Source organism: Erinaceus europaeus, chromosome 10 (assembly GCF_950295315.1).
Source record: "Erinaceus europaeus chromosome 10, mEriEur2.1, whole genome shotgun sequence".
Taxonomy (NCBI): Eukaryota; Metazoa; Chordata; class Mammalia; order Eulipotyphla; family Erinaceidae; genus Erinaceus; species Erinaceus europaeus.
The window spans coordinates 107,569,340-107,596,974 of record NC_080171.1 but is presented as its reverse complement, the minus strand read 5'-3'; the positions used below and the strand labels follow the sequence as shown (position 1 = coordinate 107,596,974).

The window sequence follows — 27,635 nt, the reverse complement described above, 5'->3', positions numbered from 1 at the left end:
TGTGTTGGCAAATTTAGCATAGAGCCAGAGATTTATTGGGTAAAAACACGGAGTCACCCTCTGATGACTAAAGACAGCACACATGAAGCATGCAGCTAGGGAAGGATTAAGCAAATGTAAGCTATTATTTTCTCAGCAGCATACTTCTGATGGACAAGCACGGTGATAAATGAAGTGAAAACTTAGTTATAACAAGTTTGATGTGGAAGGAACTGTGGGAGGGGCTCAAACACTTCCAGGGGCTCGCGTTTCTATAAAAAGGACATACTTCCCAGGACTATCACTCTACACTTCTCTCCCCAGATGATCTGATTGGCTCACCACCCTGGGCTTTCTCTTGGAATCTACTTATAAGGGTATATAGCATTTGGTCCTTAGGCTGGCTGTGTGTATCTGTGTTGAGAGACCTCTACCAGCAGTCCAGCTCGGTTGGTAACTAGGTGGGTAAGTTTGCCTCATTTGAAACGGAGTATCAAGTAGCCCATTGAGATTGTACACCTAAATATTCACCCAGTACAGCTGCTGTCAATAAGAAAATTCTTTATTTAGCTAATCTGGTGTTTGTTTCTCAACTGCTTTTGAACTGAGGAGGATATGAGAGATAAGAGCTGTATTTAACTCTTCCCTTAGACCCACCCCAACTAGGATTTTAGATAACATCTATTCCCAGAATCCATATCTGATTTGACTATATCCTACTTCTTTCACAATTATGGATATGAAAAAAGTAAAAAAAAAAAAAAAAAGCCATTTCAGTCACTTCTGGGCAGCAAAAAAACACAAAGGATAAGGTTGTTCTTCATTTTAAATCTCTGACAGATAATACACGTCTTTGCTTCTTCCTAGCTTTCCAAAGGCACACATTTTTTTTCAAGCAAGCACCTCCTTGAATAGTCAATTACCTCTAGGTCTGTTGGTGAAGAGAGAGTGCTCCTTCACTATGAAGAACCTGAGAACTCTTTAAAAGTTTTTATTCAACAGAGGAAGGAAATATGGCTTTGCCCAATGAAATATACACAGTCAGTAAGGATGGTACCTTTGGGCTCAAAGGCAATGCTCTCAACTTCTGTTTTCTGTTTCAACAAGAAAACTCCAATCAATACAAATTATTCAACCATAGCATCTGACTGTCAAGGTGGGAAGATGAATTAGATTCCAGATGAGGAATTAAACACACCACATGTAACTATGTAACTATATGTATAGTATACATGTAAATCTTTGAATCACCACTCTAGGGAGTTGAGTCCAGTTTGAATCAAGGTATATTAACTTAACAGGGATATGCGTATGGACAAACTGCTATCTGAAGTCTCAGTATCTTTATCTGTAAAATGGAGAAAATAAAGCCTAGGTAGGCTTTACCTTACAGGTTTGTCCTCAGGACTCACTGACATGATGATATTTACATCAAGTCTTTCACACATTCAATGACTTCTGCATTAATTCTAGACAGAATTCTAGAATAGGCTGCAATAACAAACAACTCCACTGTTTCAGTGACCTAACACAAAAAATTTTCATTTTTCACTCAAACCAAGCTTACTGTGGAGCTAAATGACTCACCAGGGTGATTTTTCTCCCTATTCAGAATCTTGGGCTACCTGATTATAAAAAGAAGCCTATTGTATGATTTCAGTAGCAGAAGAAGAAAGTACTAAGCACACACACACACACACACACACACACACACACACACCATAAATATTCCCACAAGCAAGTGTCGAATGTCACCTCTATAATTTTTTTTCTTCCCTCTAGAGGGCAAAAGTAAATCCAATAGGCAATCTACTTTATTCTGTACAGCTCAGGAAAGGTAGCTCAAAATAGGTAACGAATCAAACAGGAAGTGGAAATTTACTTCCCCTCTTCCAAAACACAAAATGCAGGCAATAGGACATGTCTGTCATAATATAGAACTCATTGGCTCTAGACCCTAACAATACCAACCACTACAATCACAATGATAAAAGTTAAACTGACATAACATACTAAGACAAATACAAGAAGAATCTGTAGTGAAAGCATATCTGAGTTGGTTTTCAAGGATGAAGGAACCATCCGCTGCATTACTGAGCGTTCTCCACCAGAAGCTACTTGGTGCCTGTCTGTAAGTAGAGAGAATGATTAAATTAATCTGGGTATAAATGCTTATAAATGCAGCAGGATGCAACCAAGCATAATTAGTACACTTCTGTGCTGCTTGTGTACATTTTTAGGTTTTCAAATCTAGAAACGGTTGAACATCTGGTGAGCCTGTAAGTGGATATACAAGATCTATACTGTAAATCTTTTAAAAACTTCAAGCTGTTTTTCTTTGATCTATTCTGAAATGAAGAAATTGTCACTTAGGTTAACAGAGACCTGACCCAACAGGATTCTCTTAACCTTACGACCTTGTGACAGCTTCCCCATGTTCTATGGTGCTAAGGAAGCTGACAAGCCCCTCTGAGCTAGGCTCACTCCTACAAAGGCACTGCTAGTAGCAATCATTAGATCAAAATGGTGGAGTGGCCTACAAGGCAGTAATCCATCAGGCAAGTAACTTCTTTTTATTAACTTCTGGGTTTGACCCAGAAACACAGAAGATCAAAATTAAAAGGAATCTGAGGATCCTACTAATTTAAACAAAAACATACAAAAAAAAAATTTCATCCTACTTCACAAAAAGATTTCATATGTATTTTCCTCTTTCTCTCTGCATATAAAATATGCCCACATTTCTACCTCTTAATTCTCCTTCCCTTCTCATATTATAGGGCTTTTCCTGCTTTGATTCATCTTATTTTGGTTTAGTTTCTCAACAGGGATGACTCATATTCCCAGTTCTTGGAAAAAATGCATCATGCTGCTGCTCATTCCACTGTTTATTTTTCAAATGCAAACCTGAAGTCAGCTTCAGAAAGGGAGAAGGCCCTCTCTGTTGCCAGAGTATTGGAGAAGCAGGTCTCTGGCTTCATTTCTGTCCAGGATCCCACTGCAATCGTGAAGGTGGAGGCTGGCATGGGCATGGTTACATAGTAATACCAACTGGAACACCCTATAATTAGAAAGAGAAAAACCATGAGGCCACCTATAGGTCTGGACCTTACTCAGTAGTTGAACTCAACAGGTACTTGAAGAACTTGTGTGATAACAGTGGTATGAGTGACTTCTGGGAGGTTAGTTATGTCAATTGAAAAAGCTTTTTTTCATGTTTCAGGAAAAGCATAAAAGAGATGATGATTTGAATATTGTGTAGGAATCGATTTGAGACCCTTCAAATCAGTGTACAGAAATTACCGGTGGTGTTGAGGTGATCACTCCTAGCTGCAAACACAAAAGGGCACAGATTGTTTGTAAGCTTCTACAGAGGAAACAACATGTCTTCTTAATTCTTATTGCCCAGTACATGGCCTTTGGCATTAAAAATGTGTGTGCTTGTTTTTGCTGTTGTTGTTTTGTTTGTTTTTTTGCCACAAGAGTTATTTATCAGTGGGGTTTGGTGCCTGAACATGAATCCACTGTTCCTGGTGGCCATTTTTTCTTTTCTTTCCTTTTTTTTTACTTTCAGTTGATAGGACAGAGAAAAATTGAGAGGGAAGGAAGAGAGATAGAGATACAGAGAGACATCTGAAGCACCCCCCCCCCCCACTACAGACTAGGGGCTTGAACCCAGTCCTTGCACAGTGATGCATGTGCTCAACTGAGTGGGCCGCTTCCCGACTCCCAAAATGTCATACTGAATGGATAAATAGATGACCATTTGTGTGCTGCTAAATTTATCTTGTCTTTCAAGTCACTTGAAAATGAATATAGTAGAATGCAGTAAGACTAAGAAAGTGAGATGACTGAACTTTTCTCCCAGCCCTTAAACTAATTAGCTGCTGAATTCTGGTCTTATCCTCTCATATTTTTAAAACCTTTTGGTGTATTGGGATGATCTTCCATTCCTCCCTGAGCAGATGGAAACAGATCTGGAGAAGTTCAGTTGAGCCAAGCACTCCTAAGTAGATTCTGATGGGGTTGTGAGTACAGTGGGGGCTCCCTACTTCTGCCAAGGGTATGCCCTCTTCTTAGTTCAAACAGGAGAGAAAACTTTTATCAAAGGGACAGACAGTTTATAACTTAAAACACCATACTCTGCTACTTTTAAGATGGGGAAGTGGTTTTAATATTTCTGAAATGTGACTGTGTTGCATAACCAGATCTATTTCTTTTCTGAGCAGCTATTATATGGCGTGCCTCTTTCTTTTGGTTTTCATTCTTCTTATTTCACATGTGGAGGGTTGGAGTGAAAGATACAGAGACCACAGCACTACTCCACTTTACATGGAGTGACTCCACCCCACGTGTGGCATTCCCATGCGGTGCAGAGACTTCAACATGGTAAGCCATAGCCCCTACCAGTGAGATATCTACTGGACCCTCTGATGTTGCCTGTTAAGGTGAATTGGGGGGTGGGTGGTGACACACCTGGTTAAGCACATATGTTACAGTGTGCAGGATATAGGTTCAAGCCCCTGGTCCCCACCTGCAGCAGGAAAGCTTCACAAGTGGTAGAACAAGTCTTCAGGTATCTCTCTGCCCCCCCTCTCAATTTCTGGCTGTTTCTATCCAATAAATAAAAATAGTAATAATAAATATTAAAGTGGGAGTTGGGTGGTAGCGCAGTGGGTTAAATGCACATGGCGCAAAGCACAAGAACAGTGTAAGGATCCCGGTTCGAGCCCCTGGCTCCCCACCTGCAGGGGAGTCACTTCACAGGTGGTGAAGCAGGTTTGTGGGTGTCTGTCTTTCTCTCCCCCTCTGTCTTTCCCTCCTCTCTCCATTTCTCTCTGTCCTATCCAAAAGTGACGACATCAATAACAACAACAATAATAACTACAACAGCAATAAAAAGGTCAACAAAAGGGAAAATAAATAAATATTAAAAATGTAATAAATAAATATTAAAGTAAATTGTTAGCACCTCATATTATGGAGAATACAGTTCTCCATTCCCCATGTCCCCACAGTGGGAGGAATTTCTATTAGAGTAACCTTTAATTTCTTATTCAGTCCCTTCTAATTACTTTGCAGAAACTATTCTCTATTTTTATACTTTATTATTTTAATTAGAGACAAAGAAACAGAAAGGAGAGGGGAAGATAGGGAGAAAGAAGGAAGGGGATAGAGAGAGAGGGAGAGAGAAACAGAGAAAGAAAGAGAACTACAAAACTGCTCCACTGTTTGTGAAGCTTCCCCGCTGCAGGTGTACACCAGGGTCTTGAACCTGGGTCCTTCTGCACTGTAATGTGTGCACTCTACCAGATGTGCTACCACCCTCCCCCCCTTTCTTGTTTTAACTTTTAGAAGGTTAAACACTAATGGAGCAGTCTGTGGTTTCCTTGGTGAGTGGATAAGACACCAAATTCAGATTTGAAATAATAACATGTGCGTATTAGTCAACAGATTTAGCTAACATAAGTGACATTTTTTTTCAGAGTATTTTACCAATAAAAATCAGCAATAAGGGTTAGGTTGCTTTGCAACTTTGGCTCTCAACAAGTTCAGGAGGTCCACTATCCAAAAGCTAAAGCAAGCAAGCAAACAAACAAACAAAAAACAACAACAACAAAAAGACAACAGAGAAAACAGAAAGAATGAAAATAATCAATTAAAAAATCTCCGGGGCTGGGTGGTGGTGCACCTGGTTGAGTGCAAGTTACAATGTGTAAGTGCCCAGGTTCGAGTCCCCTGGCCCCCACCTGTAGGGGGAAAGCTTTGTGAGTGGTGAAGCAGTGCTGTAGGTGTCTCTCTGTCTCTCTCCCTCTGTGTCACCTCTTCCCTTTTGATTTCTAGCTGTCTCTATCCAATAAATAAATAAAGATAATAAAAATTATTTTTTAAGTCTCCGTATTTAAGGAGCCATGAGTTTTCAGACTGAAAGTATCTATAATTAATACCCAGAACACTTTGGACACAAATGTGCTTGTGCTTTGTTTCCAAAAGCCATGTCAAAATACATCATTATGAAATTGAGACCCCTAGAGACAAAGACAAGATCCTACAAGCTTTCAGAAAGAAAAAAACACCACATACAATAAGGACATTTTCAGACGCGCAATTTCTAAAAATTCACTCCCACACATCCTATTGTCTGGAAGCTCCTAGAATATGTAAAGTATACTTCAAAAGAGGTAGCAACCCAAAAAGAGGAAGGCAGGGAAGCCCAAAACAAAAGAGAATCAAAAGTCATCTAGACAACTGTGGAGGGTGATCTCAGGAGCTTCTCCAACTGTGCTTCTCATAAAGACAATAAACTTCCTTCACTGGAGCATGTTACAGGGCCTCGGGAAAGACTGCTTCAGGAAGATGAAATTGAGAGTAAAAACATATTTGAGCATCATGGAAAACTTAAAACAACTTCCTCAAAGTCTGCGGTTGGTAAATGCACAGGAAAACAAGCAAATAAGAAAACCAACAACCAGGGAGTCGGGCTGTAGCGCAGCGAGTTAAGTGCAGGTGGCGCAAAGCACAAGGACTGGCATAAGTATCCCAGTTCGAACCCCGGCTCCCCACCTACATGGGAGTTGCTTCACAGGTGGTGAAGCAGGTCTGCAGGTGTCTATCTTTCTCTCCTCCTCTCTGTCTTCCCCTCCTCTCTCCATTTCTCTCTGTCCTATCCAACAACGACAACAACAATAATAACTACAACAATAAAACAACAAGGGCAACAAAAGGGAATAAATAAATAAAATAAATATTAAAAAAAAAGAAAACCAACAACCAATAACTGAGAAGTGGCCCACTGTACAAGTAAACAAAAATTTCCAAGACTCAGCTCTCAATAATATAGATAGAATAATGTAAAGAATATGATATAATTAGAGTTCTGGTGTTAGCTATACTTAGATTGGAGAAGGGAGCATGCGTGTAATTGGGAGAGAGATGGGAGACTAGAGCTAAAATCTCCTTTTTCATAACAGGAAAACCAGTCATGTCTAATCAAGCACGTACTGGATGGCAAGGATGTAAATAGAAAACAGCTGACACACTGGGAGGTGCTATGGCACCAGACAAAGCTCCAGTGCTGTGGTTTCTCCCTCCTTCACTGAGGTTTCCTTTTCCATAGTTTTCATGATCTGAAAACGTTTAATGGAAAATTCCAAAAATAAACAACTCACAATATTTTAAATGGCTTTTGGAGTGCCGGGGGTGGGGGTGGGGGTACAGTTACTAGGATGGGCACATGCTTTGCATTTGTGTGGCCCAGGTTTGAGTCCTGTCACCACATGGGAATGCCACTACCACCTCTCTCTCTCTCTGCCTTTCTCCCCATCCCCCCTCTGCTTCTCTCTCAATGAAAAAATTGGCCTAAGAGCAGTGAAATTGTGCATGAGGTTCCAGCTCTGTAATCCCTCCCTCCCTCCCTCCCTCCCTCACTCACTCAGTATCTTTGTGTTCTGAGCAAGCCCCATTCTGATATACCCCTAGACAAGCTACATCCCACACGGGATATGTGTGCATACTGTAAATGCCACCAACTTATCAATACTTACTAGTTATTTTGGCCAGTTTATTTTTTTTATTTCATTATATTTGTATACGTATTTTGTTATTATAACTGTTATTAATCTCTGATTGTATTTAACTTATAAATTACGTTTTACCGTACGTGTTATGGTATATATGGGGTTCAGATCTGTCCACACTTTCAGGCATTCACTGGGGTATAATGAAATGCTTTCTTTCTCCAGAAGAGAGGACTACTGTATATGTATATAACGGAATATTATTCAGTCATAAAAGGAGGAAATCGGGAGTCGGGCGGTAGCACAGCGGGTTAAGCGCATGTGGTGCAAAGCACAATGACCGGAGTAAGGATCCCTGTTCAAGCCCCTCATCTGCAGGGGAGTCACTTCACAGGCAGTAAGACAGGTCTGCAGGTGTCTATCTTTCTCTCCCTCTCTGTCTTCCCCTTCTCTCTTCATTTCTCTCTGTCCTATCCAACAACAGCATCATCAGTAACAATAATAATAACAGCAACAGTAAAATAACAAGTGTTAACAAAAAGGAATTTTTAAAAAAGGGGAGGAAATCTTGACAACTGTGAAACATGAATGGACCTTGAGGATATCATGCTATATAAAACAAGTTAGAAAAAGGCAAATAAAGTGTATCATTTATACGTGGGATGTAAACACCCAAACTATAAAAGTACAGAATAGATTAGTGGCTGCCAGAGATGGAGGGCAAGGAGAAGTAACAGTAGAAAGAGGTGAAGGGGGAGCCAGGCGGTGGTGCAGCAGGTTGAGCGCACATGGCAGAAAGTGCACGGACCAGCTTAAGGATCCTGGTTCGAACCCGTCTCCCCACCTGCAGGGGTGTTCGCTCCACAAGTGGTGAAGCAGGTCTGCAGGTGTCTGTCTTTCTCTCCCCCTCTCTGTCTTCCCCTCCTCTCTCCATTTCTCTCTGTCCTATCCAACAATGACATCATCAATAACAATAATAACTATAACAATAAAACAAGGGCAACAAATGGGAAAAAATTTTTTTAAAAGAGAGGTGAAGGCATTCAGCTTCCATGTAAGATAAATAAATTCTGGTAATGTAATGTCTAGGATAGTGACTACAGGTTAACAGTACTATATTTTTGGGCAGAGGGTAGATAGCATAATGGTTATGCAAAACAGACTCTCACACCTGAGACTCCAAAGTCCTGCCTCGCACCATAAACCAGAGCTGAACAGTGCTCTGGTAAATAAATAAAAATATACAACTAAAAAATACTATATAGTTTTTATTTTAAATATTTTATTTATTTGTTTGTTTACTTATTTGAGATTGAGAGGGAAGGGAGAGAGAGAAGAGAGAAAAAGAAATACCGGTAGCCCTGCTTCAGGGCTCAAGAAGTTTCCCCCTGCAGGAGCTTGAATATTGTATTGAATAGTCAATATTCCTTGCATATTGTAACACCACTGCCTAGCCCCAACAATGTTGTATTATATATTTGAAATTAGCTAAGAGAGATTTAAAAAAAAAATTTGCCACAAAATACTACAACTATATAAGGTAGTGAAAGTATTCATTAATCTTATTGTAGTAAACAGTTCACAATTTATACAAATATGCAACCATCATTTTGTACATCTTAAATGCAGAATGTTAAATGTCAACTATATCTCACTATATCCAGGGAGAAGAATTAAACCTTACAGGAGTCGGGTGGTAGCGCAGCAGGTTAAGCGCATGTGACGTAAAGTGCAAGGACTGTTGTTAGAATCCGGGTTTTGAGACCCTGGCTCCCCACCTGCAGGGGAGTCACTTCACAGGCAGTGAAGCGGGTCTGCAGGTGTCTTTCTCTTGCCCCCTCTGTCTTCCCCTCCTCTCTCCATTTCTCTCTGTCCTATCCAACAACGACAACATCAATAACTACAAGGGCAACAAAAGGGAATAAATAAATAAATATTTTTTTAAAAATTAAACCTTACACACAATAGGCTTTTCCCTTGCATTCTGCATGCATGAATTTTTTACCAGATTTTTTTTTTGCATCCCCTCTGTTTCTTGTACATATGCAAGATGAAATTTAGGAAAACAGCAGTAACTGAGACTATTTACAAGAGAGAACGCTGCTAATGGGATAAAAGGTATGAGATGCCAGCACAAAGTCACAGAGAACCAGCAGACAGTGCCCAGTCACACCACATCCCAGCACTGTTAGCATAATGTCTATCCTCTTGGTGATAGGAGAAAGCACTGGAAGTCATAAAGGGATAGGACAAGGCTAAAGAAAGAGTCTATCATTTTCTTGTTTCAAGGTCAAAAACCTTAATGATCTGGAATTTGGAAGTGAGATAATAATATGGCAACAGAGCCTAAGTCAAGTCAGTTAAATATTTTAAAGCTGTCACTCCTTTGCAGTCTTTCCTAAAGTTAAACAGTAGAAAGGAAAGGGGTGTTCTCTGAGGAATGTATTAAGAACATTATCAGAGCTCATAATTTAAGTGCTGAGTGCTTGGAGTATAGAGCTCAATGGTGATAAGAGTACATTCTTCAAATATATGAGTCCTAGGTTTGGTCCCAGCTCCAAAAGATAAGTAATAGTAAATTTAAAAATAAAAATTCTCAAGCTTAATTTCTCCTATGTGGCCTCGAGATTTTTAATGTTTTTAAAGAATTCTTTTGTTAATATATTTTATTTTGTTTTAATGAGCAAGAGGTAAGAGAGAGACCAGAGTGCTGCTCAACCCTGCTTTATGGTGGTGCAAGGGATTGAACCTGAGGCCCTGGAGCCTTAGACATGAAAGTCTTTTTGCATAACCATTATGCTATCTTCCCCACCCAAGGCTTTTAAATATATTTTATAGAGTCATAAAGTTCCTCTGCTTAGTGGAGCTCTTTTGAAATAAAATACTACATACTCTATGCTTAAAAAAAGAAAAAAAGATAGTTTTCTTGACTGCCAAGTGACCATCAAACAGGGCAGATGAACACGTGAAGACAAGTAACTGGCCAGAAGCCTGCTTTCCAAAGATACTGGCTGGATTTTTCCTAGAAGCTCCTCAAAAGTATCCCAGCCTGGCTTCTCACTCACTCCCAGGTGAATATTAGGAAGAGCATAGTGACAACTGAGTGTTTGTAGTACTATGGAGGATGCTCATTACTATGAGTACATGTCCAGTCTTTGGATTTGGTAGAAAAGCCTCATTTAGGGGATGTGTTCAGGGATGATTCCACTGAACCAAGCAGTGTATGAAGACTACCGACTGCCACATGTACTAGGTACTTAGGGAAAACCTGATCTCATCTTCAAACCACGTGGCAGGAGGGAAAAAAAAATATCAGATAACAGAGTGGAAATTCTGCCCCCTTCAAACCAGAGAATGCATTCCAATGACAAAGAGAAGTAATTTCTGGATTATCCATTGTTTGAATAAGCCCTTCTTGCAAAGGTAATTGATAAGAGTTCCTTTCGTTTGGATTATCCATTGATTGGGTTCCAACTCTGGAGCCTGACATTTAGGATTCCATTTCCTGCACCGTCCTTAGCAGTCTGAGCATATTAGTTTATTTCTCACTGTGTCAGTTTCCTCATCTATTAAAAAGGGGGAAAAGCTCAGTCTATCTCATAGGATTGTGAGGACTAAATTGGATAAATATAGAGAGAAATCATTAGGTATAGTAATTGGCACACGGTAAGTGTTAAAGAAATGTTGACTACTGTCATCTTTACAGCTGCCTTTCCCTGTTGCTTGGACTGACTTTCTGAAGGCACACACAAAGAATTTTGAAGGTATGGCTGCCACATGTGCACCACAGCCTGTGGCCTGATGAGGCCCACATATGGGGTTTAAGGTTGGATGACATTAAAACACAGCACACACAAAGCGATTCATTTAAAGGAGAATGACAGCCCAAAGGGGCATCCTGTATGACTTCATATAGAATGGGCCATTTGGAGACTATTTAAATGGTGTTTACTTTAAATGAGCCATCTTCTACGAGCTAGACAGCGAATGCCTTCATTTTGCTTTTTGATTCAATCCGCTTGCTAGACTCCCCCACTACACCAGCTGCAAAACAAAGAGAACATGCTATACTTGAATTAGCCCACAGTTTTTCCTTTGCAGAGGCCAAAAGCCCATCACAGCACTGTATAACTTCATAGCCAGGCCTGATTCATTAGCAATACTAACAGAGAGCGGGTGGTAAGAAGGGGCAAAAAGAAGTGGTACTCTCTAATGGTAGACACGCACAGTCACCTAATTTACCTCCTATCTTGCTTCAGGATAGATTCTATAAAGTTAGAGCTCTTCCTTAAGTACACTGCACCACCCTCTCACACTGGAATTTATTTAAGAATGAAAATACTTCCAGTTCAATTGCCTTCTATTTAATGAGATAGGTCCTATCAGATATTCTTCTTGAGATCATGCTAGTAGCTACTACGAGATAAACATTCCCATCTTTGAAATAGAACCGAAATATTCCTTAAATACAAGGTTTTTGTTTGTTTGTTTGTTTTTCATTTTCGTAGGTCTAACAGGACTCTCTCTGTGCCTGAAATAGAATTTAGGGTCTTATGCATGCACTTTACTGATGAGTTACTCTTCGGTTTCAATTATTTGACTGAGGTGGGGAACAGGATGGGGGAGGCAGGCACACACAGAGAACAAAGCCCTGACGTAACATGCATGGAAATCTGGATTTATGCTTGTTGCTGCTGGAATAATCTTTATCGCTCTCAAATGGTGCCAGAGATTGAACTCAGGGCCTCATACATGCAAGGCAGGGACATGCTATTGAGACAACCCCTACCTTCGGTCCCTGGGTACTTTTCTTTTCTTGATATTTTAAAAATTGAAGTAACATTAGTTTATAATATCATAAATGTTGAGATACATAACATTATAAATTAATATTTGTTTACACTACGCTGTGTGTCGCCCCCCAAAAATACTAGTTTTTCATTCTTAAACAATACAATTGATCTCTTTTCCCTCCTATGCCCCTCGTAACCAGTATTTTATTCTTACTGTTTATGAGTTTTGGTTTTTGTCTGGTTTGGTGTAATTAATTTTGTTTCTTTACCTTCTACATGAGAGTGAAGCCATCTTGTGTTGCTATTTCTTCATCTGACTTATTTCACTAAGCATAATGCCCTCTAGGTCAATCTGTATTGTTGCAAATAATAATAAGATTGCATAGAGGCTAGGCAGAAGTGACATCTGGTGGAAAACACACATTACCAGGCTAAAAGGCCTGGGTTCGAGCCTCCAGTCCCCACTTGCAGGGGGAACTGCAAGTGTTGAAGCAGGGCTGCAGCTGTCTTTTTTCACCTTTTCTATTGCCCCTGGAGAGAGAGAGAGAGAGATAGAGAGAGAGGCAAATCAAACAAACAAAAATTACCACTGGCAGTGGTAGAATCAACCTGCATGCACACGGTCCCAGTGATAACCCTGATGGAAAAATAAAATAAAAATAAGATGCATAAAACTAAAACACTTCTACACAGAGCTTTTCTCCACAAATTTTGGCAGCATTTCAGTGTGTGTGTGTGTGTGTGTGTGTGTGTGCGTGCGCGCTGCATCTTTATCCAGTCTTTTGCTGATGGGTACTTAGATTGTTTCCTACTCCTGGCTGTTATGAATCATGTCGCTACGAACATGTGGGGAGGTGTATTTATCTCTTGAAATTAGCGTTTCTGTATTTGGAGAGTAAATATCCCCAAAAACAATGAAATAGAATTTCTAGCCTTGGGGGAAGGGCATTAGTGAAGCTGGTTAAGTGCACATGGTGCAAAGCACAAGGACCGGCTTAAATAATAATAATAATAATAATTATTATTATTATTATTTAAGCCGGTCCTTGTGCTTAATAATAATCCCGGTTCGAGCCCCAGGGTCTTAATAATCCCGGTTCGAGCCCCAGGGTCTCCACCTGCAGAGAGGCTGCTTCACGGACGGTGAAGCAGGTCTGCAGGTGTCTATCTTTCTCTCCCCCTCTCTGAATCTCTTCCTCTCTCTATTTCTCTCTGTCCTACTCAACAACAACAATGACATCAATAACAACAATAATAATCACAACAACGATAAAAAACAACAAGGGCAACAAAAAAAGAAAAAAAAATAGCCTCCAGGAGCAGTGGATTCGTGGTGCAGGCACCGAGCCCTATTGATAATCCTGGAGGCAAAAAAAAAAAAAATTTCTAGACTTAATTTTCTGAGGCATCTCCATACTGTTTTTCATAAGTGTGCCAATTTGCATTTCTGAAGAACAGTATACAAGGGTTCCCTTCTCTCCATATTCTTATCAACCCTTGCTGTTGTTTGTTCTTCTTTGAAAGCTTGGTAAACTTTACTCGCCATCTTTCCCTCAGCTTTTGCTTGTTGAAAGAGTTTTGATGTCTGATCTATCTCCTTAGTCATGTCTATTCAGATTTCCCATTTCTTCCTGATTCAATCTTGGAATATTTTACGTTTTTCAAATTTTGTCCATTTCTTCTAATTTGTAGGATTTGTTGTCACATATGCATATTCATAATCCTCTCTGTTGTATTTCTGTTGTAACTTCTCTATCATTTCTGATTCATTAGAAATTTTTCTCTTTCTTCGTGAGTGTGGCAAAGACTTGTCTATTTCATCTTTTGAGTTAACTGTTGGCTTATTGATCTTTTGTGCCTTTATCTTGTTTAGCTCCGCTCTAATTTTTTGTTTTATTTATTAATTTGGTAAGAGAAATTGAGATAGAAGAGAGATATAAAGAGGAAGAGGGACAAAGAGACTACAGTACTGATTCACCACTCATGAAGCTTGCCCCTTGCAGGTAGGGACTCCACTCTAATTTTTTTTTTCTCTGCTAGCTTATGCTTTATTTTGTTTCCATTTCTTATATGACGTAAATGTATTTTTCTATCTGTTGTTTATCTATTAATTTTTTTATTTGTTTTACTGCCACCAGGGTTATTGCTGGGGCTCAGTGCTGGCACTACAAACCCACTGCTCCATTTCCTTTTTTTTTTCTTTTTTCTTTCATCCTTCTAATTAGGACAGAGAGAAAGTGAGAGAGGACAGTGAGATAGAGGGAGAGAAAGACACTTAAGGACCTGCTTCACCACTCGTGAAGTGGACACCCTGCAGGTGGGGAGTGGGGGCTCAAACCCAGATCCTTGCTCTTGGTAATATATGCACTTAACCAGGTGCACCACTGCCTAGCCTTATCTGTGATTTTTATGAAGTAGGTCTGCATTGCTGTAAACTTCCCTCCTAGGGGGCTGAGTAATGGAGCACCTGGTTGAGCACACATGTTACAATGTACAAGGACCTGAGTTTGAGCCCCTGGAACCCACCTGTTGGGAGAAAGTTTGCAAGTGGTGAAGCAGGGCTACAGGTGTCTCTCCCTCTTTATCACCCCCTTCCCTCTCAATTTCTGGCTGTCTCTTTCCAATAAATAAATAAGTTAATAAAAATAATAATAAAAACTTCACTCTTAATCATGTTATTTTTCACATGGGCTCTGGTAACATATCTGATAATTTATTTTTTAATTTTTTATATTTATTTATTTATTTATTCCCTTTTGTTGTCCTTGTTGTAGTTATTATTGATGTTGTCGTTGTTGGATAGGACAGAGAGAAATGGAAAGAGGAGGGGAAGACAGAGAGAGGGAGAGAAAGATAGACACCTGCAGACCTGCTTCACCGCCTGTGAAGCGACTCTCCTGCAGGTGGGGACCCGGGGGCTCGAACCGGGATCCTTCTGTGGGTCCTTGTACTTTGCGCCACATGCGCTTAATCCGCTGTGCTACCACCCGACTCCCTATTTTTGGTATTTTTAAAAGTTTCTCCTTTTATAATATAACTCCAGTAGTTCCATAGTATTCCATTCAGCCGTCACAGACTTGTGGTTTCCCGTCTTTCTGCTTTTGGCTGATCTCCTCTTTTATACCATTGTGATCTGCTTCACGTGATTTCAATCTTCCTAAGTTTACTAATGTTTTAGTGTCTCAACATATTGTCTATCCTTGTGAATGTTCTATGAACACCTGAAAGGAATGTGTGTTCTGGTATTCAGAGAGAGAATTCTCAGTAAATTTCTATTAAGTTTATTTCATCTAACTTGTCATTTAAGGTCATTGTTAGCTTGTTGATGTTCTGTCTGGATGGTCTGTCCGCTGATGTAACTGGAAATGGACCATTTTTTTAATTATAAGAAGTAGATCAAATTTTAGCTTTGAAAATACTTATAACTATAAATTGTTAAGAATAATTACCTTGTTTTTTTCTTCTTAAAATTTCTTTTACTCTCTTTTATTTATTTATTGTATAGAGACAGATGGGAATTGAGAGAAAGGTGGGCATTGAGAGAGAGAGAGATACCTGCAGATCTACTTCACCACTTATGAAGTTTTCCCCCTGCAGGTGGGGACCAGGGGCTTGAAGCCAGGTCCTTGCACACTGTAATATGTGCGCTTAACCAGGCATGCCACCGCCCAGCCCCCTTGTTTTTTCCTATTCACTACTCCAAAATAAAACTATGTTATAAATAATTTTGAAGATTCTATCTTCCAAAGGAGAAAGAGGATAAAAAGGAAAACCATGATGGAATAATCACTTTCCTTCTCCTACAGGTGTGTGTGTGTTTGTGTGTGTGTGTGTGTGTGTGTGTGTGTGTGTGTGTGTGTTTGGGGGGATAGGACAGGGGAACTGTGAGCATTATAAATGTAGTTTTAAGAAAATCATGTTTTAAAGATTTCATGTATTTATTTCTGAGAGAGAAGAGAGACCCAGGATATCACTCTGGCATATGGAATACTGAAGATCATACTCAGGACCTTATACTTGACAGTCCAATATTTTATCCACTGTTATACCTCTTGGACCTAAGAAATAATTTTTATTTTCATTTAGTGTTTTTGTTTTTTGTTTTTTGTTTTTTTTTTTGCTACCAGTGTTATTGCTGAGGCTTGATCCTGGCACTATGAACCCACTGGTCATATCTCCCCCCCCTTTTTTTTTCTATTTTATTGATAGGACAGAGAGAAATCGAGAAAATGGAGGGGGGAAGAGAGAGACTTTTGTAGACCTGCTTCATTGCTCATAAAGTGGCCCTCTTGCAGATAAGGTATGGGAGCTCAAACCCTGGTCCTTGTGCATAGTAATATGCACATTTAATGGGATGTGCACCACCCAGTTCCCTCCATTTTAATTTAATATATTTTTAAATCTTTATTAGATAGAGACAGCCAGAAGTGGAGAGGGAAAGGTTATATATATATATATATATATAGAGAGAGAGAGAGAGAGAGAGAGAGAGAGAGAAAGAGAGAGAGAGAGTGAGAGGGAGAGAGACCTGCAGCCTTGCTTCACCACTCGCAAAGCTTTCCTCCTGCAGGTGGGGACTGGGGGCTTGAACCCAGGTCCTTATGCATTGTAACATGTGCACTCAACTGGGTGTGCCACCACCCATCCCCTTAATTTAATTTTTAAAATATTTTATTTGTTTATTCATTTATTTTGGATAAAGACAGAGAGAAACTGAAAGGGAAGGGGCAGATAGAGACCTGCCAGTCGAGGAAGACTGGTCCCGAAATGAGTGCATCCTGCACTGTACCCAGCGGTGACCATGAGTTTAGAGCTCAGACCAATAGGGGCTTATGGATTGCATAGGTTCTAGTGCTAAATATTTATATGCCCTGGAGCAGGTGGATGGAGATAAATAGTTCATTCTATCCACAGAATCTTTACAAGAATGGGAGTTACTCTCCACCCTAATCCAACTCTCTAGTACTTTTCTCTACTCTGACACCATTTTCTCAGACAATATTTTTATTTATTTATTTATTCCCTTTTGTTGCCCTTTTGTTGTAGTAGTTATTATTGTTGTTATTGATGTCATCATTGTTGGATAGGACAGAGAGAAATGGAGAGAGGAAGGGAAGACAGAGAGGGGGAGAGAAAGACAGACACCTGCAGACCTGCTTCACTTCCTGTGAAGCAACTCCCCTGCAGGTGGGGAGCTCCGGGATCCTTCAAACAATATTTTTTATTCAACTTCATGCTAGCTATCAAGCTCAAGCAAAAATACCATAGTCATGGGCCCCTAGAAACATGCCTAAAATGGACTTCCTAGCTCAATTCCACCCCAAGAGCCCCAAGCTCATCTGCCCAGTTCTTACTTTTTGGTTCCTGTTCATTAACCAGTTTGTCTCACTTTATCACCTGCCACCTTCCACAAACCAAGTTGCAGACATGACCATGATTCCACCTTGACTTCTCAGGGCTGACATCCTCACCAATGTGTCCTAGAACTTCACCTCTACAGAGCCCTACCTGACTAGGGAAAGACAGAAACAGTCTGGGGGTATGGATCTACCTGCCAACGCTCAATTTCAGTGGAGGGGAGCAATTACAGAAGCCAGAACCCCTACCTTCTGCACCCAAAAATAACTTTGACCCATGCTCTCAGTGGGGGAGAAGTGATAGGAGGAAAAGGATAAGAGGGCTCTGAACTCCAGAGAAGGGATGAAAAAGAGAAATATTTGGATGTAGTAATAGGGGTTATGTGTGCCTTGGAGGGGTAGAGAGGACTGGACCTGGAAGAAAAAGGGGGCAAATAAGTAAAAATGGAGATGGATAGTTGTAGAGATGAAAGTTAATCCATATCTGCAACCTTGGAAGAACTGTGGTAGTCTGCAATGGAAATACTCTGTTGGTGAGAATGGTGTGGAATTATACCCCTGTTGACATGTTATTTTGTAAATCAATGTCAAATCGCCAATAAAAAAATTTTGAAAAAAAAAACAAACAGAGGGATCGAGAAAGAGAGGCATCTTCAGCACTGCTTCACGACTTGAGCTTTCCCCCGGCAGGGGTTGGGCAACGGGGCTCGTGCCCAGATCCTTGTGCACTGTAACATGTGCATTCAACTGGGGCATCACCGCCCAACACTGAAATAATTTTTTGTAAAGGGAGAAAAAAATTGAGGGAAAAAAATCAAGACAGTGTAGTCAATTCTATACATCAGTCATGACCACTAAGAGCATATTTGTTTTGATTGGGTGAAGTGGGGGTCTCGCGCATGCATAATTTCACCATTTTAGCCCACTTTTTCATTCTGAGAGGAGAGAGAGAGGGAGAGGCTCCACAGCACCAGAATGCCATAGCAACTTACATGTGGTACTGGAAATTAAATTTGGGATTGCACGCATAGAAAAGCATGCACGCGGGAGTCAGGCGGTAGCGCAGTGGGATAAGCGCATCACGCAAAGCGCAAGGACTGGCAAGGATCCCGGTTTGAGCCCCCGGCTCCCCACCTGCAGGGGAGTCGCTTCACAAGCGATGAAGCAGGTCTGCGGGTATCTTATCTTTCTCTCCCTCTCTGCCTTCCCCTCCTCTCTCCATTTCTCTTTGTCCTATCCAACAACGATGACATCAACAACCATAATAATAACTACAACAATAAAAGCAATAAGGGCAACAAAAAGGTAAATAAATAAATAAACATTAAAAAATACCTTTAGAAAAGCATGCACCCTATTCAGCGAACTCTATCCAGTTCACTAATAGCAAATTAGATACAAAATTATGGGAAGTCACTGTCCTGCTCTTAAGGGAGTACTAGAAAAATTCATTCAACACACTGAAACACAACACCACCACACACAACCACTCTGCTTCCACAGAGGCAAAAGCAGACAAGCTATCTTTGCAAAGTTTAGCATCTCAGAATTTCTTTTATTTTTGAGTCATAGTTTTCAACTAAACACTGAATCAGAAACCGAATTTTTCTTTTCTAAAAACATGCACTCTATCTTTTAAACTTTTTTCAGGTTAAACAGACAGCATGGAAGATTAAGAAACAACAAATTTATATGTTTTTATTTAACAAACCTTTTTTTTTCCACTCAATTCTTCTGTAATCCCTGTTTCTTTCTGTCTTCAGATTGTTTCTTTCTCTTGCCACTGTTCTTAACTCCATAGCCTCCTGCTGAAACTATCTCATCATTATTTGGAATCTCTTTATATTACAAGTTAAAAATGTTTGATAATATATACAGGAACATTTATACATAGAGACATATGTGTTCATGAGTATATATAAACACAGTTTAATTTGTACATTACATAGTTTTGTACATTTTATGTATTTATTATAATAAATATTATAGGTACATAAAAGGAAGTGGAAACTCCCAGTTCTGAATTCCTTCCTTTGGGTGTTTTAGCAAACCCAGGTTTTTTTTTTTTTTTTCTTCATCTTCTTCTTCTTTCATTATTTTCCTGATGCCGAGCCTACATGTTCTGGATTTATGAGCTAGCGCCACCCTCTTGAATACCCATGGCGTGACTGTCTTTCGTTAGTTCTCTACTGTTGCTCAAGGGCGGGAACTGGCACCAGAACAAAGGAGACAGTAAGACGCCCTGGGCTGGTATGCGCTGGCACTGCCTAACCAAAGCCATGTGCCAGGTCATGCCAGTTTTTCTCAAATGCTGATGCCACTCAGTAAAGGCTTCAGGTTTCCTTCCCCAAACATGGAACAGCCTCAGGCACAGGAGACCCAGGAGAGAACGACCTTCAAAGATCATTCTTGTGAACCAGGTAAAAGAGCGCCACCTACTGAAGCCAGAACATAAGCACCCCCATAGGTTCTGACGTTTTCCTTGTCGTTCTGACATATCTATGGCACAGGTAAGCGAGTTCCCCCTTAAACTTAACTTCAAACTGTATCTGTAAACAGGATATGAAATCATACTGTTCCAGATGTACTTTAGTACTCATTCCACGGAGAAAATTCATGAATATTATATGTAAGAAAAAATTCACAGTAATAAGAATTGGTGTACAGTACACGTCTGTCCAAATCTTTGGAAAGAAAGGTGGGGGGGAGAAGAAAGAAAAATTGTCTAGCAGTAAGACACCAGACTTAATGCCTGAGGTCTTAGGGATTTCAAATGTGACTCCTAGTATTAGCAAATGCCAGGGCTAAGAAGTGTTCTAAGCATTTCTTTCTCTTTCTCTTTTTAATATTTTATTTATTCCCTTTTGTTGCCCTTGTTTTATTGTTGTAGTTATTGTTGTTGTTAATATTGTCGTTGTTGGATAGGGCAGAGAGAAATGGGGAGAGGAGGGGAAGACAGAGATGGGGAGAGAAGAATAGACACCTGCAGATGTGCTTCACCGCCTGTGAAGCGACTCCCCTGCAGGTGAGGAGCCAGGGACTTGAACCTGGATCCTTCTGCTGGTCCTTGTACTTCGCGCCACATGCGCTTAACCCTGATGCGCTACCGCCCGGCTCCCGCATTTCTTTCTCTTTTTAAAACAAATAAAAATAGTATATATATGAAAGTCTGACACAATATCACTCACTAACACTATCTCCCTGGTCCTCACCCACACAGATAAACATACTCTAAGGTTATCTGATGAAAAATAAAGACAAGTAGGTGAAAGGAATGTATTTCCCAACGTGTGAAAAATAGCACTTCAACATAAGATCAGTGTAAAATAATGAGTAATGATAGTAGGGATGTAGCTTTATAGTTATAAGGCCCTGGGATTGAACCCCAACAACCCTAGCCCCCTCAGAAAAAAATAATAAATACTGGATCTTACCATTTTGTTTGATTGTAACAAATCTTCAATATTTGGTCTAAGGTTTTCAATCAAAGCCCATCTCAATTTGGATATGCTAGTAGCTCTGGCTATCACTTAATTTACTTTTTAATTTTTTTAAAACAAAGTATTTATTTAAAACCTTAAAAAATAATGATGATCTTCCTATTTGCCAAGTATGGTAAGAGCTTAGGATGGCAAACAGGAACTAGTCAAAAGCAAGTCACACACACACACGCACGCACGCGCACACGCACACACACTGACAGATATTTAGAAAGTGCAAGACATTATGTGAGATTATGTGAGTGATGTAGCAAAGCAGAACATAATCCTCAATCATCTGAAGCTATCTCTTGGTGTTCAGGGGATCGCGCGTAGTGCAGCGGGTTAAGCGCACGTGGCGGAAACAAGGACCAGCCTAAGGATCCCGGTCTGAGCCGCTGGCTCCCCACCTGCAGGGAAGTCGCTTCACAGGCGGTGAAGCAGGTCTGCAGGTGTCTTTCTTTCTCCCTCTCTGTCTTCCCCTCCTTTCTCCATTTCTCTCTGTCCTATCCAACAACAACATCAATAACAACAACAACTGCAGCACCAATAAAAAGACAAGGGCAACAAAAGGGAAAATAAATAAAATTTTAAAAAACAATAGATGTTCTATGCTATGAAACACACGTATGTGCTTCATTCCCGAATAAAGTTCCCTCAGTTCTAGAAACAAGGAGCTTTCTCTACTTTGCATTCTCTGTGGTGAAATACTTAATCATAAGTATCCCTAAATGTCCTTTAATTTATCATTTCCTTCTGTGTAAATCCTGATTACACACTGTGGGAGCAATCTAAATAGCATGGCTCATTCTGAGCCTTCAAGAGGGAAGAAAAGTTGAAGTTGGCTTTCAACTGCACACAGGAGGGTCTGGCCCCTGAAATGTTGGCTTTTCCCTGGAATTTCCCCCACAAAGTCAAAAGAGAGAATGTCAGAACTGGTCTACTGAGCAGGTCAGAGTAGCTCTTTGCCCAGGATGAAGTAATGTCTACAGTCTCATACTTCAGCACAGAAAAACCAAGTCAGATCCTATACAAGGACACATACACTTTTTAACATATTTCATGTGTTCATAGGCTTTTTGTCCTACATCTGAAAAGAAAGTAATTTTGGTTCTTTTTTTTTTTTTTTAGATGTGTTGGATCTTAAATTAAAACCTTGTTTATCTAGACACTTCCCATGAAAAATATAAGTGGAATGGTTTGTTTTTCTATGAAGTATGAATACACACAATTAGACTCAAAACGAGACAAAAAATTTTACCAAATGTAGAAAAGAAGGATGTGCCACAGAGTTTTCCTTTCTTTTGAAATCTACCAAGCCCAGATAAAAGAATCTTACACTTTCATCAGAAACATGACTGAAGAAAAGACCTTGAAATTACTTTTCCCCTCTCATCTTCTTTGTCTCATCATGTTAAATGAATTAAGTCAAAACGAGAAGGACAAGCTGATTTCACTCACAGGTGGAATTTTAAAAAAGGACAGAAATGGAAAACCATAAAGTGAATCTTGAAATGACTTCTACACCATCAGTAGGGGTTTCGAGTGTTTCCTGTCTTAACATACTACAATCCACAAAATACAATTATTCAACAAATAGAAATTGAGCATCTATATTCTGTACAAATATATATATATCACAGTGGGTCATTGTGCTTCATAGTTTAGTTACATTTGGTCAGGGAATGCAGGCTGACAATAACACACAGGCTAACAATGTCTGTATGGACAAACGGCTTTATAATGAGCAAGTTTAATAAAGGAGTCAAACAAGTCATTGCTTTGACTCAACCTTCTTAAAAAAAAAAGATAGTTACTTCTCAGTTAATAAAATTCTTGTGATAGTCATCACCCTACAATCTGAACTATTAATCTCCTAAAAACATCTAACAGGGGACGAGTTTCCTCGTGTGGCAGGCTTTGGGAGTCCATCTTTGGATTTCTATCTCCTGCCCAAGGGCTGTTGTCATTTCTGTCACTGTTATCTGACTCATTACATTATGCTGTTCCCAGGTGCTTTGCTTCTTTCGGGAAATCAGCTGGTGCCTGGAAAATGTGCTAATCAGGTTGCTGTGCTACTGTGACGGGTGACGGAAAGTGTGACTTGTGGCTCAGGTTTGGCTGCTCATATGTTCAAGGACAGCTCATGATTTTCAAGGGTAATGTGCACAGGAGAGTGAAGGTCCTTTGATATCAATCTATCAATCTAGAAAACATGATGTGGATAGGAAGCAGTATCATCTTTTATCTTTTTCTCTAAGGACTGCAAAGACATTTGTAGATCATCCTCCCAACAGTCATTTTTGGGACTGGCAAATGACGTTGTTAGTACTATATCCTACTAGTCCTCTAATAAATTCCAGCTGTGGGCTGCCAGGGGCATTACAGTACTAGGCATGGAGTTCTTTCTCCTTTTTTTTTTCCCCCCTTTTCTTATATTTCTGCTTGTGAATCTTGTTTGTTGTTTTTTGCCTCCAGTGTTATTGCTGGGGCTCAGTGCCTGCACTACCGATTCCACTGTTCCTGGAGGCTATTTTTTCCCTTTTGCTGCCCTTGTTGTTTATCTCTGTTGTTATTGGTGTCGTTGTTGTTGGATAGGACAGAGAGAAATCAAGAGAGGAAGGGAAAACAGAGAGGGGGAGAGAAAGATAGACACCTACAGACTTGTTTCACCGCCCGTAAAGTGATCCCCTGGAGGTGGGGAGCTGGGGGCTCCAACTGGCATCCTTATGCTCGTCTGTGTGCTCTGTGTCTTTCTCCTTTTCTTTTTTTAAAGTATTTTATTTATTCATGAGAAAGATAGGAAGAGAGGAAGAACCAGACATCACTCTGGTACATGTGCTGCCAGGGATTGAACTCAGGTTCTCATGCCCGAGTCAGTGCTTTATCTACTGCCCCACCTTTCTCCTTTTCTAATGCAGTCCTCCCTGAGTTTGAGCTGGTGAAATATACTTTTTGATTTTATGTCAAAAGTGAATGGCAGGCCCAGGTGGTGGTGCATCTGGTCGAGCACAGTACATGTTATAATGCTCAAGGACCCAGGTTCGAGCCCCTGGTCCCCACCTGTAGGGGGAGTGCTTCGCAAGTGGTAAAGCAGTGCTGCAGGTGTCTCTGTCTTTTTCCCTCTTTATCACCCCCTTCCCTCTTGATTTCTGGCTGTCTCTATCCAATAAATAAAGATAATTTTTAAAAGCCTGTATGGCAAGAAAAAAAATTCTTTAGGACTGGGGAGACAGCATAATGGTTCTTCAAAAGAACTTTAATGTCTGAGGCAGCAAAGGTTCAATCCCCAGCACCACCATAAGCTATGCTCTGGTATACTTCTCTCTCTCTGTCTCTCTCTCTTTCTCTCTATCTCTCTCTAACTAAAAATAAATAAATAAATAAAAAATTTAAAAGTAAATGGCATAAAAATACTTCTGATCCAGCAATGTCACTCTAAGACATATCTCTTTTTTATTTTTATTTATTTTTATTTTTTAAGACATATATCTAAATATGTGCTCCTAGTTCATAGCTGCTTTATTCACAAGTGACAAGGAGTGGAAGCAGCCTAGATGTCCACCAAAAGATGGCTAAATATAGAAGTTATGGGACATATATTCAATGGACTACTATGTCCTTTGGGACAAAATGGATGAAACTGGAGGTGGTCATGCTTAACAAAGTAAATATGGAAGTGAAAGACAACTACTGAATGATTTCACTCATATGGAATATAGGTAATTAAAACATGTGGACTAGGGGGAAAAATGGCAGCCAACCTATCTCTGAGACTTTGAGAACTATGGTGTTTATTATTGGGGGTGGGGTGAGAACTACGATATTAACACAACTTTGGTGATTGGTGCAGTATGGAACTCTATCCTTGTGATTTCATCACCTTGTAAACCATTATGAATTCACTAATAGAAAATAAATACAACCAAAAGAAAATAAGTAAATTTAATTAAGCAACTTTATCATAACTTCACCCTGAACTGGTAATTCTGAAAAGTGGTCCACGGGTATGTATTCTAAAAGGTATGTATGAAATTTTTAAGTTTTGATGTGAATCTTCAAAATGACAGACAACAAACAGATTTGGAATAATTCAAAAGATTTTTTTTCCCCCTGTAAAGGGTTGGCTAGTAAATACTGTAGGTTTTAATGGACATACAATCTTTGTTACAACATTTCAAACCTGCTGTTGCAGCACCAAAGTGGTCATAGACAGTGGCCATCTTCCAGTACAACTCTATAAAAGCATCCACTAGATTTGGCACTAGATTTTGTCACTGGATTTGGCAAGTGGGCTGGATCGCCCAGTTATAAGTGAATCATAATTGCCAAATGATTTCAGAGTTCACATCAGAATTAATGGATATGATTGTACAGGGACACCGCACTGCCGTAAATGATTGAGAGAGGGTGAGAAAGAAACAAGATGAAGCTTTTGGTAAGTAGAGGTGCAGTGACATCACATCAGGCTGTGCATGTAAATGCTTTGCAGCAGATGGAGGCACATTCAAGTTGTTAAGGGCAATTTCCTTTCAGCAAAATACTAACCTTAAGGTTACACTGAGACTATTCATTTGAATTTTATTGATTAGTTTGAGCTGATTTTAATTTATACTTTTTTTTTTGTTTTGAAGCTATGGAAGAGTTATAGGCATGCAAATTTCATGACCAGAATTACAAACATTACCAGATTTTCAAACAGCACTCTAACACACACACACACACACACACACACACACACACACACACACACACACACACACACACACAATAGTTAAGTCAACTCTGGAGAACTGTGATATATGTTTCTATAAAGAAAAAACAGTACTTAAATTTGAGAAACACTGAAAAGACATGAGTCTTTATATCTGAACTACAAGATCAAATCATGAACGAGACTGTAGGCTTGTTGAATTGGGGGAAGGGAGAACCACATGGCATCCTGGGAGATATAGTTGTCATGAGTAAGCTTCTATTTGCAGGAGAAGGACCACTATCAGTATATTCTTGAGGCTACAGTGTTTCATGCACTCATTTCAGCATGTCAGGGAGGCAAAGAGGGAGGGTAGAAAAATATTCTATGTGAGTACCAGGAAGCTTTACTGGACAGCTACTAAAAGATACCAGATCCTGGATCAAGGAGCTGGGTACATCAGACCTCTCACTTGCTACACTGAGATGGAGTTTGGGGAACACATAAATAGACAGGAAATGGACCAAATGGAAGTCCAATATCAACAGAGTAAAAATCATTGGCACTGTGGGGAAAAATAACACAGGAAAAAAAGATTTAAAAAAACATTGCTCTAAGGACAACTCTTGGAAAATAATTTGCTACATACACAAAACCAATTTAGGAAATGGACATTCCCATCGTGATAGCCATAAAAATTAATAGTAAAATGACATTAGATTATGATAGGGTAAAACAGGGTTAAACTTAAAGACAACAAAGTAACAAATAAAAAAAAATAAGGGAAGGTTGGCTAGGCTATGGTGCGGGTAACAGTGCAACCCACAACACTATCACCAAACAACGGGTTCAAATCGCTGGTCCCCAGCAGCAGTAGAGGGAAGCCTCATAAGCCAGGAAGCAGCGGTACAAGTGTCTTTCTTGCCCTCTTTCTCTCTCTCTTTCTCCACTCTCCCTCTCTATTTCTGTTTGTAAGCAAAAAAAGAAAATAATAATAAGGAAAGGTGGGGGGGGAGAAGGTCACCCGGAGCCATAGAATCTTTGTGCATGTACTGAACACCAGCAACAACCCTGTTGGCAAAACAAACAAACCGACAAGACAAAGGAAGAACAGAAACTGTCCCATAACAGTCTGAATCTGCAATCTAGTGATTACTAAAGAGCAAAACCTCACCATAAAAGACTATTATGCAAAGGCAAAGTACACGTTGGGAGAATATATTTGTAACACATAAATCTGACAAGAAAATTTCTATCTAGAGTATAGAAAGCATTTTTACAACTTGAAAATAAACACAATTTCAAAACCTCATTAAATAAATGAGCAAATGACTTGGAGTTTTGTTCCACAGGAGAATATAAGGGTGTACAGAAAATAGATGAGCTCAAGAACGTGAAGCCTAGGACAGCATGCAGGAGGCCCCAGGTCTGACCCCTGGCATCACATATACCATCAGAGTGCTCTCATTTCTCTCTCACACAATAATAAATAGATACATAAATAAATTATTTTTAAGTATATGAAATCATCCTCACCATCATTAATCACCAGAAAAAATGTAAATCAATATCACAAGAAGATAGCATTTCATACCTGGCTGGAGGGCTACAATTTACTTTATTTTATTATTTTTAAAATTTTTATTAGTGATTTAATAAGGATTAACAAGACTGTAAAATAATAGGGGGATAATTCCACATAATTCCCACCATCAGAGTTCCACATCCCATCTCCTTCATTGGAAACTTCCTTATTCTTTATCCTTCTGGGAGTATGAACCAAAATTCTTTATAGGGTGCAGAAGGTGGAAGGTCTG

The 27,635-nt window shown here is 39.7% G+C and overlaps 1 protein-coding gene across 5 annotated transcripts in view; it reads right to left on the bottom strand.

Annotated features, from left to right (window-relative positions):
- The window catches only part of AOPEP (aminopeptidase O (putative)), a 427,259-nt gene that overhangs the window by 345,509 nt on the left and 54,115 nt on the right, over nt 1-27,635 (bottom strand). For 4 of the 5 annotated variants that reach the window (XM_060200473.1, XM_060200471.1, XM_007539869.3 and 1 more), the window contains one exon: nt 2,887-3,040. In XM_060200473.1, the coding sequence (XP_060056456.1) occupies nt 2,887-3,040 (154 nt within the window). Of the gene's footprint in view, nt 1-2,886; nt 3,041-12,876; nt 12,920-27,635 lie in introns of those variants that run through there. The other variant, XM_060200474.1, reaches the window with a different exon arrangement.